This window comes from Mus caroli, chromosome 10 (assembly GCF_900094665.2).
Source record: "Mus caroli chromosome 10, CAROLI_EIJ_v1.1, whole genome shotgun sequence".
NCBI classification, from domain to species: domain Eukaryota; kingdom Metazoa; phylum Chordata; class Mammalia; order Rodentia; family Muridae; genus Mus; species Mus caroli.
In genome coordinates, this window is record NC_034579.1 from 82,371,246 (window position 1) to 82,383,874 (window position 12,629).

General features: G+C 41.7%; 1 protein-coding gene across 7 annotated transcripts in view; it reads right to left on the minus strand.

Annotated features, from left to right (window-relative positions):
- Mybpc1 (myosin binding protein C, slow type) overlaps positions 1–12,629 on the minus strand; it is a 90,083-nt gene that overhangs the window by 23,418 nt on the left and 54,036 nt on the right. For all 7 annotated transcript variants that reach the window (XM_021173524.1, XM_021173522.1, XM_021173521.1 and 4 more), the window contains 7 exons: positions 12,002–12,168; positions 10,123–10,285; positions 7,999–8,105; positions 7,451–7,584; positions 4,692–4,851; positions 2,239–2,343; positions 822–1,010 (listed from right to left, as the gene is read on the minus strand). In XM_021173524.1, coding sequence (XP_021029183.1) covers positions 822–1,010; positions 2,239–2,343; positions 4,692–4,851; positions 7,451–7,584; positions 7,999–8,105; positions 10,123–10,285; positions 12,002–12,168 — 1,025 coding nt within the window. The remainder of the gene's footprint in view (positions 1–821; positions 1,011–2,238; positions 2,344–4,691; positions 4,852–7,450; positions 7,585–7,998; positions 8,106–10,122; positions 10,286–12,001; positions 12,169–12,629) is intronic.

A 12,629-nucleotide genomic window follows, 5' to 3' on the forward strand; every position in this document is an offset into this window, starting at 1 on the left:
TTTGTAGACCAGGCTGGCCTCGAACTCAGAAATCCGCCTGCCTCTGCCTCCCGAGTGCTGGGATTAAAGGCGTGCGCCACCACGCCCGGCTAGACTTGGACTTTTAAAGCAGACTCTTGTACTGAATTTCCCACTTCTTTCTTTTTTCTTTTTTTGGAGGTGGGAGGTGGGGGTGGGGTGGGGGATGAGTGAAGACGGGGGTTTCTCTGTATAACAGCCTTGGCTGTCCTGAAACTCACTTTGTAGACCAGGCTGGCCTTGAACTCTCAGAGACCCATATACCTCAATCTCCTAAATGCTGGAATTAAATGTATGCACCACTATGCCAGTTGAATTTCCCATTTCTAAAGAAACACTTTAATACAGTAAAATAGTAGAGGCAGCTTATCTTTCATTTGCCTTCTCTGAACATTTTGTGGATGTTTCTTAGATAAACTTAAGATACAGTCATAAAGTAAGATGCAATTATAAAGCAAAGGGCTTCATTATCAGAAGTAGCTTGGTCTATGATACTTTAGGAAGGAGAATGGACAGCAGTCACATGGCCTCAGCTCCATATTTAGAGCCAGGAGTAGCAATGGGAGCCACCCACAGCTGCCACTGGAGTTCTGGAAATGAATTCCAGGGCCTACATTCTGAAGATGGTCAACTTCTCCAAAGTCAGTTTGCAGTTCTTACAATAGTGCCCTTAACCCTGGTTTCCCATCCCCCACCCTACCACTCTAAGAAGCTCCAGGTCCAGCCCAGCTTAGAAGTCAGAGGGAAAGCTGCAACCATCTGGGGCAGTGATGTCTCCGGCAGAGGCGTTTCTCTGGACTCACCCAAAGGAACAAAGGGCTTGGAGGGCATACTGGGCTTGGAGATGCCAATGGCATTGACTGCAAAGATTCGGACCTCGTAGGCCACGCCTTCAATCATCTTCTTGGGCTCAAAAGTTGTCTCTTTGCAGAGATCGAAATTCAGTCTCATCCACCTGGAGCTTTGTTTCTTTTTCCTCTCAATAAAGTATCCTATAGGTGAAAAGAAGAGAGACTCGGGTTCCTTGTTTCTCTTTATCTTGTCTCCAAAGTTAAATCTTATTAGACAGCAGTTCTTAAAATTTTGTACATTATAAGTAGATTGAGTAAAATAGCCAAATACATTTACACTTTATTGCACCTTATCCCACTGGTTGTTGTTAGAGGCTAGATGAAGCAACTGTAAATTCTGCAAAATACAGATGAAATAATAGTAATAGAAAAAAATAAAGTTGTACTAGTAAAGGAAGAAAAATGAGTCAGAGGCATGCAGCTCATAGCAACTTAGTCACTGTTGTTGAGCAATCAAGAGCCAAGAGCCCAGAAGGTTGCAGCAATAGAAATAAGAAGAGAAAAAAAGATTAGTTTTGTATGTTTTATTTCTATCTATAGAAAAAAAAATCATTTCTCCATAAAGGAAGCAAAGTCTCCTAAGAATTTAATGATTAAAAACTCCTTTATCACACAACTTGTGGTGGTTTGGAGAACGGCTCCCATTAGCTCATATGTTTGAATGCTTAGTTAGTAGAACTGTTTGGGAAGGATTAGGAGGTGTGGCCTCATTTGAGGAGCTGAATCACTAGGAGTAGGCTTTGAAGTTTCAAAAGCTTATATCAGGCCCAACTCCTGGCCTGCTGGCTGTAGATCAGGATTTAAAGTTCTCAGCCACTGCTCCAGTACCATACCTATCTGCTTCCTAGTATGATGATCATGGACAAACCCTCTAAAAGTGTAAGCAAGCCCCCAATTAAATGCTTGCTTTTATAAGAGTTGCCTTGGTCATGGTGTCTCTTCAGAGCAATAGAACATTAACTAACACACAACCCTATGTATGGTAGTTACTGACCAGATCAATGGGAGTTAGACTAGGAGCTTTCTCAGAATTAGTTGTTGAGTGAAAAGAGAAAACAAGTGAGAAAAAGAGACTCTCAGGGGACGTTCCATGGAGCTGTTCAAATCCCAAGGAATCAGAACATCACAATAGATATCTCAATTTCAACAGCTATTTGAAGTCATAGTATATTACGCACCATCTCTTCCTCTTCTTCCTTGGCAGTACTAATAGTTGAGTCCAGAGCCTCCTGTATGCTACACCAAGACTCTACCAACTCAACAGACTTTTTTCTTAGATTCAATTTCCAGAATGTATTCTGTTCTAATATGCTTTAAGAGATTGCCAACTGCACTGGCAGTAACCTGGGTTGATCAGTATGTGATTTACCTAAGATTGGAGACCCTCCATCATAGGCAGGAGGCTCCCAGTTCATGATGCACCAGTCATCTCCCACTTCTGTCACATTTGGTGCCACTGGAGGATCAGGGATATCTGTAGTAGACAGAACAGAAAAATCTTAATAGGAAAAGCAGGGGGTTGGGTGAAAGTCAGAATCTGGTACCAAGTTGTTGTTGTTGTTTTTCTGAAATACATTTAAAAACTAACTTGGATAAAAAGTCAATACAGGGTAAGTATATAGTAAGAATTTTGGTTTCTTTAAAAACCCAGTTATGTGAATATGTTTTTGTTTTAATCTCAGGTGTGGGATTAGAGGCTGCTTCACAGCAGGTGATTATGATTTGCCTTGTGCTCTAGTAGGGGAGTGATTTTTGCCCAGTTGCAGATAGTTTACACTTGGAACTCTGGGAACCTTTCAGAGGGTATATATAAATGCTAGAGCCCCCAAGAGGGACTGGGGCAGGCATTCCATCTGAGGAGGCTGCTGCTGTTGCTGCTGCTGGTTCCTGTTGCTGTAGTTTGTCAAGTGGTCTTGAGCAAAGAAAAGAGATGAGAAGGAGAAACTGAATATCGTCATGATGAAGACTGCACTTGCCCCAAGGAACCTGACACCCCTAATCAATAAGAAGTAGTCTAAAGAAGTCTATGACGGGGCTGGAGAGATGGCTCAGCGGTTAAGAGCACTGACTGCTCTTCCGAAGGTCCTGAGTTCAATTCCCGGCAACTACATGATGGCTCACAACCATCTGTAATGAGATCTGGCGCCCTCTTCTGGAGTGTCTGAAGACAGCTACAGTGTACTTACATATAATAAATAAAAAAATAATTAAAAAAAGAAGTCTATGACACCTTTTCTCTATAACTTTCTCTCCTACCTAGTGTTGGGGGTTGGCAGGGCTTAGGGTGCAGTAAGGATTGGAAGGGAGATATAAGAATCCCATAAAAAAATCATGCCAACATACATAAAGGGAAAGAGCTCAGTGAAAATCAACCTAACAATATCTACAAATCCTTGAAAACTGTCACATTAAAGGACACATTCCACATGGAACCAGACACCCCTGTTCTTTACTCTGAAAGTAGTGCAAAGAAATTATCACCTAGATGTTAGATATAGTTTTTTTTTTTTTTAATTACAAAATTAACTTCCAGCAGAGGGAAACCAAGGACTAATTATTGTCAATTTTATATCAAATAGAAGATTCAAGATGTTGATTGGAGGAATTCAATTCAGAATTGGCAAGACACTATGTTAATGTATAGTTTTAAGCTTTTGATAAAGTGACTAATTTGGGGTCACTTTGAAATAATGGTTCCTCAAGGAAATCTGAAGTGAGAAGAGGGGTCCAGGAGAATCTGGAACACTAATAGTCAGGTAGACTCAAATCACTGGGTTTTAGTTGAGCTAAAATGCATTTAGAAAGCTAAGGATCAATGCACATGGTTACCATCCCTCATGATCGCTGATTAGCAATTGTGTTTCAATTGGTACCCAAAAGCAAATACCCAGAGCTAGTGAAGTCATGGGTCTCAGAGGAGAACCCATTACTGGCATTTAACTAAATCAGTACAATTCTGCATTCTAACTACTTATGCCCATAAATGAGTTCTCACAATGCAGCAAAGAAAACCTCTCTTTGCAACTACCACAACTGTTCAAAATGCAAAAGATCAAGGGATGCCCAGCACCAGTTGATACTTCTACAACACAAGCCTAAACCCCAAGACTCTGGGAACATTGCAGAAGAGGGGATGGAAAGATTATAAGAGCTGAAGGAGCAGGGCATCTGCTGTTAGAGTGTGCTCCTAGAAAACAAGGAAGGCTCACCCATGATACCTTAATAATATATAGCCTAAACAAGACCCAAACAAGAACAACAGCAGTAAATGTGCTAACACAGAAGGGGGAAATCTCATGGGACTTCATCCATACACAAAGAACTACACAGGTGACTAAGAGACTCTGAGAGTGGGAGAAATATTCTTCCCCAAGGATGAGACCCCAAGTGGTTATTCAACACCAAGTTGTCAGTCCTGAAACCATACAGGTTGTATTTCTACATATGTAGGTGTGTGTGTGTGTGTCCATGAATTTGAGAGGGAGTTATAGGGTGCAGGAGATGCTGGATGGAGGAAAAGAGGTAAAATATTGTAATTATATCTTTATTGCAAAAAAAAAGTGCTTAAAGATTTTGAAGGGCACCCAAATGGATGATGACTTTGTAGAGGTATAACCAATAGTCCCAAACGCCCCTAACTGTTTAGTTTCTCCAGTGAGAAGTTCTCTAGATGAGAAAACAGAGGAGAAAAATAAGAGGAAAGAAGGTAACACAAAGAAAAACAACAAAGGTAGTAAAAGAGAGATGCTGGTTGGTAAAATAAAGCTATGTGTGGTTTCCTCCTGTCAGGGTCTAAGAGGCTTGTTCCCCTGGAGAACTTACCCACAACCTTAATCTTGATGCTTGCATGTGCTTCTCCAGCCTCATTTTTCAGATTTATGTTGTACACACCAGAGTCGTCTCTCTCTGCCACGTCAATGACCAGCGTGCTGCTGTCAGGGTAGGATTCTGCCCTGATCCGACCACTGCCTTCCATAATAGCCTGAAAAGGAAGAAGCAAGCACGATGTGATAGATTGACAAGAGCCACTCTAGAGTATCTGAGGACCTCAGCCAGGCGGGCCCGAGTGTCTGACCTGTACATTGTCAGGTCAATCTACTCCATTTACACAGGAGGGAACCCAGACTTCATGTGCTCAAGCCCACATTGCTGAGAGGCAGAGAGCGGTGCTGGATTCAAAAGTCTGTTAACTAGAAGCTTTCCCAAAAGAAAGCCAAGGACAGAAAACTACAAGGGGAGGTGTCCTTTTGGGATGCCAACTAATATCAGAGACTCATGGATTTCATTTGCATGGATATCTTGAGAAAACGGGAACACGTTGAAAAGGTTGGGAGTGGGGGCACTCATCTTTACCCCAGCACTCTGGTGGCAGATCTCTGTGATCTGCAAGTTCAAGGCCAGCCAGAGCTACATAGTGAGATCTTGTCTCCAAAAAACAAGCAAGGCAAAACGCAAAAACCAAAAAAACATGGCGGCGGGTGAGCAGTGTTGGAAGATGGTGCCAGGATAATCTTCCACTCTGTTTAATATTAAGTTTCCATTTTTAAAAGATGTGTTTACTTTCACTTTATGGGTATGTTGTCCTGCCTGCATATGTCTGTGCACCACGGATATCCAGTATTCCTGAGGGTCAGAAGACGGCGTCAGATCTCCCAGAGCTGGAGTCATAGATGGTTGTTAGCAGCTATGTTGATGTTGGGAAAGGACTCCCTGGGTCCTCTACAAGAGTAACAAGTGCTCTGAACCACTGAGCCAGCTCTCAGCCTTAAGTTTCCACTTTGGATGAGGATGTGGAAGGATGACTGATCCCAAGTGGCAGGGAAAAGCTGAGCTGGCAGTTGTACTCTTTAATTTTCTGCTGTGTCAAATTCTTAAACCACTGAGCTACATCCCCCAACCTCTGATCTCCTAAGCCAGGTGCTCACTGCATAGCCCTGACTGGTCTGGAACTTGCTATGTAGACCAGACCAGCCTTGAATTCCCAGAGATCCTCATGCCTCTGCCTCTAGAGTACTGGGAATAAAGGCACATGTCACCATACTGGCCCCCACACCCCAGGGCTCCATCTGAGCAGCTCTCCACTCCGAAGCATGAACTCCTGCCTCCCTGGCCTTCTTGTATAAAAAAGCCCTCAACGGTCTTTAGGTTATGTCTGGGTGTTTACCCCTTGTATGTTACCTGGATTGAAATATCTCCCTCCCCACTCTTTCCTCTGTTAGGAACCAGGCCCAGGGCTTCATGCATGTCAGGCAAAGGCTCTACCCCCTACTAGCCACCCCCCCTCCACCACTGGAATATTCTCCCAAGGCAGTAAGCAAGGCACTGTAGGATATCCTTACATATTGTTATATTGTGAGCCATCGCCTTTTATAATTTGACCTGGTTCAAATATCCAGAAAATAACTGTTCACACAGTTTTGTTAATTTGGGGATTACTCTGTGTATGTGAGAATTTAAGTCCATTTCTCTGCAAGTAAAAGTCTTAAATTCTGCCTTTAATCTCCCCTGCAACCCCGCCCCCAGGAAGCCAGGGATTGTTTAAACTGAGACACTTTACACCCCCCCCCAGCCCCCATCTTTTGTTTTCTCCTGGTCTACATGTCCCATCCAGCAGCAGTGGCTTTCTAGGCCTCCCACACATTAATTAAGCTCATTCCCTGTCCTTGACCTTGGTGCTTGCAAGGCCTACCCAGGAGATCACTTCCCTTCGGAATTCAGGGAGGGGAGTCTCTTACTGTCAATCATGGAGGCTTAGGTGGGTGAGGGTGACACTCTGCCCAGTTACTATCACAATATGCTCTTGGGTTTTTCATTTTGCTTATTATTTGTGTGTGTGTGTGTATGTGTGTATGTGTGTGTGTGTGTTAAAGACAGGGTCTTTTTAGGTAGCCTTTGCTGTCCGTTGATAGTTAATACTCCTATCTTAGTCAGTGTAATTGTTATGGAACGGGGCACCATACCCAGCTTAGCATGTCCTGTTATTTCCACTGCACTCTTTACTATGCAAAGTGATTTCCTTCTTTATTTTACTACTTTTCTTCCTTCCTGCTCCACGGCATCCATGGAATATAAGGTGGGACTGTGTTCATAAGTCACAAAATCATGCTTAGCTAAATAAGTAGGTGGCTAGAAATATAAAAACAAATGATTAATGGATTCATGCAAAAATCAGTTTTTATTCTCTTTTCAGAGGAATTATACCCATAATGAACTTTTTTTTGGACTGTTGTTTTCCTCTCTCTCTCTCTCTCTCTCTCTCTCTCTCTCTCTCTCTCTCTCTCTGTGTATGTGTGTGTTTAGACAGGGTCTCACTCTTTGACTGTAGCTTTGAATGTTCCAGAACTCATTATGTAGGCCAGGCTAGCTTCCAACTCACAGAAGTCTGCCTGTGTTTGTTTCCAGGGTCGGGATTAAAGGCATGTACTACATCTGGCTGTAGCATACACTTGATTTGTGCCTCTTCTCTGCACGGGAATCACAGGGTCGGGGGAAGGAGAGGGTCAGGTCATGTGCATGCACATGCTTGTGTGTATGGCATTTGTTCGTGAGCATTGTGCTCAGAGCATGCGAGTGTAACAAACCTTATCTGCTCGGCTCCAGATGGCTTTGGGAGGTGGTTCCCCTGTGACAGGGATCTCCAGGCGAAGCTTGCTTCCAGCTATCACTGTCACTGTGTTATCAGCATCCAGGCCATCCAGGATGATCTTGGGGGGGTCTGGAATAGTGAGCAGGGCTTTTGTTATCACATAGACATTTCCATGTGGCATTTTGGCTAGTGACTGACTACTGATAAGTACTGGTAACAATCAGTTTTTAACCTGGGCAAAACATGATATATATATATAGCATATATGATATATATATCATATATATATATATGATATATATATATCATATAACATATGAATGATATATATACATATATGTGTGTGTGTGTGTGTGTATGAGTCATCATGGCAGTTGGTGCTTGGTACCCTAGAAAACTGCTTCTTGTCATGTTTCCAAATCAACTACTTATAACGAATAATAGTACTTGATGTATCTTTTAAGTCATATTGTTTTCATGCATTAGAGTCCAAGATAAGCAAACAAGTGGTCAGCTATACAATAATTCCTCCGATCTACTCACCGATGACATGAACTTTGGCAGACAAAGGAACATTGTAGGCATCTGGTGTAAATACATATTCACCTTCATCTTCAATGAGAGCGTTGGCTATGACTAACTTGTGGATTCTAAAGAAAGAAGAAAGCATAGGTCTAACACTTTGTGAGGGTATAGAGTATAAGTGACCCAAACTGAAGAGGCCTCTGTCCTTTATCCTTCACTTACTTCATATAGGAGAGGGAGGAAGAGAGGGACAGGGTATGGGGAAGGTGTTACTGTACTTATTGACCCAAGTCAGATGTGGTTTGGATTGTATGAAGTATCTCTACAAATACAACCTGCTCATTATGCACGCAAGCATCCATTATTCTTTCTCATAACTTCAAAAAGAACAAAATATAGCATCTCACTAATGCTACGTTTAAATATAGAAGAAATCACAAAGGAAATCACTGGCTTTGGCTACGAACACCAAAGAGTAATAGTTCTAGGTTTATGGGCCATGGATCAGTGAGGATTGGATGTAACCCATGGATGCTCTCATTGTAAAAAGTCTGAAAAGTGTGCAGCTTAACCCTGGGAGGTGGTCTCCCAGGCCTGTCATCTCAGCACTCGGGAGGCAGAGACAGGCAGATCTCTGTGAGTTCAAGGTCAGCCTGGTCTACAGAGTGAATTTTAGGATAGTCAGAACTGTTACACAGAGAAAACCTGTCTAGAAGAAAAAATATTTTTTAAATGTACAATTTGGGGATAAGGGGTACAGCTTAGTGTTATTAGCACATTAACTTAACACATGTGAGAGTCAATCCCCAGTACCACACATATATACTGACATAGACACACATATGAAGGACATAAAGATATTATGAATATGTGTTTTATATACATATAAAATTTCAAAGGATTTTAAGTCCTAGAAATCCATAAGTTAAAGCTCAATTTCTTGCCTTAAATCTTTGCTAGATTCTAGGCAATTATGCTTTCCCATAATAAAACAAAAATAGAAGAAAGGACCTGTGATAGTTGTTTTTATTAAAGGATGACAATAATTATGGTGTCAAGGTTTTATTTTATTTTTAAAAGATTTACTTTATTTTTTATTGTATGTGTATGGGTGTTTTTGCTTGCTATGTATGTGTACTGTGTGCATGCAGTGCCTGTAGAGGCCAGAAGAGGGCAGGCATCAGATCCTTTGGAACTAGAATTAAGACAGTTGTGAGCCACTAACTGAGTGCTGATCCTCTGAAAAAGCAACCCATGCTCTTAACCACTGGACCATTTCTCCAGTCCCATGAAATAAGGATCTTTTGTTTGTTTGTTTTTGCTTTGTTTTGTTTTTTTTTTTGTTTTTGCTTTGTTTTTGCTTTGTTTTGTTTTTTTGGTTTTTTTGAGACAGGGCTTCTCTCTAGCCCTGGCTGTCCTGGAACTCACTTTGTAGACCAGGCTGGCCTCGAATTCAGAAATTCGCCTGTGTCTGCCTCCCAAGTGCTGGGATTAAAGGCGTGCGCCACCATGCCTGGCGAAATAAGGATCTTAATTTACAATTATTTGCATTCTGGAATCAGGCAACACGTGCTATAAAATAGAACGAGTGCCCCGATAAACTATGCAGAGAAGTTTGGTATTATAAAGAGCAGGAGAAACAGCAACAGATAACAAAGTACGCTCTTCCCAAGTTACTTTCCTTTTACAGGTTAAGGCGGCACAGCAACTCAATGTGTCCTATTCAAGAATTACCTCAATTTCTACAAAGTTAGATAAACAACTTGGTTTGGGCAAAGTAGAGTGGAACTTTAGCATGGGTTTGCTGGGTCCCATCAGTCCAAACTTATGGTCTCTCAATATCTTATTGAACATTCCGGCCAGCTGGTAATCTGCCAGGTCTTCCACTAGAATGCACAGAGTTACTTCTGTAACCACAGCTTTAGATGGTGCGGTTGATAGGTGTTGGCTGATACGCCATGGTTTGAGGTATAGATACAAGATGTGGAACAGGATGTGATTTACAGCAAAGCATCCACCAGTTATTACTTGATGAGAAGTAGGCCATCTCCCTGCTCTCCAAAGAGTCCATGGATGCATCATTCAGGAAGTAGGAAAAGTGCCTGCGGATAATTCCTACGGAAGGCCCATTGGCTTGCTTACCTTCCCTTGTGAACAACCTTCAGACGCTCACCCTCCTGAACAGGGAGGCCATTTTTTGTCCATTTTCCTGGTACATTTTCAGAGATTTCACACTTCAAGCATACTTCTTTCCCAAGTTTTACTGTCTGGTCAGTCAGAGGCGTCGTGATCTTTAGAGGTCTCACTGTAGAGATAAAGAACATTATGGATCCACACCCAAACTCCAGACAAGTGACCATGGTGGCATTTCACAGTGCCCTATAAGATCTTCTGTAATACATACGTGCTCTGAAGGTGACAACTTACTCCAGTGTAGAGGGTGTAACTGAGCAGACCCTAGCGTAACACAAGTTCCATCATTTCAAATATCCACGATGATGGTTCTTCATCCATAGGGCATGAACCACATCCATTCACATATAAGGTTACAACTGTTCATCTGATTTCAAATAATCCACGTGATACTTCCTGATGCCCTTGAAGCTACAGGCATCCCATCACCATCCCCACAAACAAATCTTAGGACCCTTTCAAGGTCAAGCACTGTATTTACCAACCATCTAACATGGGGAAATACACAATACAGTTTTTTGTTCTTTTGAATGAGGTCTTTGTTTGGTTTGTTAAAAAGATTTATTTATTTTTATTTTATATGAATGAGTGTTTACTCACATGTATGTGTATGCACCATGTGCAATGCCTGGGGCCCATGGAGGGTGGAAGAAGGCATCAAACCCCTTGGAATTAGAGCTACAGAAGGTTGTGAGCCACCATGGGGGTATTCCAACTGAACCTGGGTCCTCTGTAAGAGCAGTACATGTTCTTAACAACAGAGCCGTTTCTCCACCCTTTATTTTGTTTTTGATGTATGACTAGCAGAGGTTTTTTTGACTGTAATACCCCGTCTTATTTATTACATAAGCCTCATGGTTATTAACACACATGTTTGTGCAGCATAATAATTTTTAGAAATAGATACATTGCATGAAGGTAGAACTGACTCTAATTACTTTAAATGGATAAAAATGTCAGATAAAACCCTGCCTATGGTCAACACACATTTTTAGATTAAACTAAAATGGCCACAGTTCCATGATCATAAGAAGCATGCTGGCATGTTTTTGGTTTTGGTTTTTTTTTTTTTTTTAAGTCTGTGATCATATGAAGTGCAGCTGGACCAACAAAGGAGTAAAGAAGAAAGATGTCCGCTCTGCATGTGTGAGTGACCATCAGGATTGGGACATTCAGCTATTTTAGTTCTTGTGGCGGCTGAGAATAGACTGGTTTTGAGAAATCACTACTTTAAGAGGCCGTTTGGACAAGAAGATTCGCTCTCTTATGCTGTGGAAGCCTATCACCTGCAAGCAAGCTCTTCAGGTGAGAGTTCTCGGCGGCACCCCTGGGCTTTGTACATCAAATGCAATTACAAGTTCCATGTTGAGTGTTAAATCTTCATTTAATGACTTAAGCTTGATAGTGAAGTATAGTTAAGCATTTGGCATATTTATGGTTTGGCACATAATTTTCTGGGTAACTTTTTTGGGGTAAGATTTATTTATGAAATGTACACATTCTGCCTGCATGTATGCCTACAGGCCAGAAGAGGGCACCCCATCTCATTTTATGATGGTTGTGAGCCACTGAGTAGTCGCCAGGAATTGAACTCAGGACCTCTGGAAGAGCAGCCAGTGCCCTTAACTGCTGAGCCATCTCTCCAGTCCAATGCTTTGCTACTAAACCATGTAGTTGATTTCTTTCTAAGAGACCTGAGTCCAATTCTACATATTTCAAAATGCCACAAATAAAGGATCACACAGATGGAGAGTTTCCTAAAAACGGAGTTACTAAACAGTCTTATTTGTAAGCTAATGTAGAAGATATCTACTGGAGCCGTACTTACAGTCAACGCTGAGTTTGGCAGATGATTGTCCCCCGGTTGTCATGACTGAGTACTCCGCACTGTCAGCCTTTGTTGCTCCTTCTATGATCAACGTGTGTTTTTTGCCTTCAACTTTAATCTTGTATCTTGACTTTGGACCAGGGAAGATCTCTTCACCATTCTTAAACCTGAATTAACATGGATTTACAGGGAGGCAGAAGAGGCTCAGAGGGAAGAGGAAGGCTTTAAAGAATGGTAATGGGAGATATAATCAAACTAAATCATATCTATATACATATACATATACATATATGTATATCTCCTATATATGAAATATTTCACAAATATATATAGCATATATATTTGTGAGAGCCTTTAATTAAAACTTTTAATTCCAGGAAATAAATGTTAGTTTATTGTTTTATTGCAGAGTCTTCAAGGTTCCTAACAGATCCCAGATACACAGGAAGGATTTGTTAAAGAACAGGACTTCACTAACAGGTCTACTGGTAGAGCCACCAGCTGAGCCCTAGTTAACAAGCATCGTGTACAGGTCACACTAAAGGGTTACGAGCGCCTGTTCTCCTTCAGTCAGAGGCAGTGCTAAGCGTACATCTGGCTCCACTTCCAGTCTCACAGCATAGTTTTA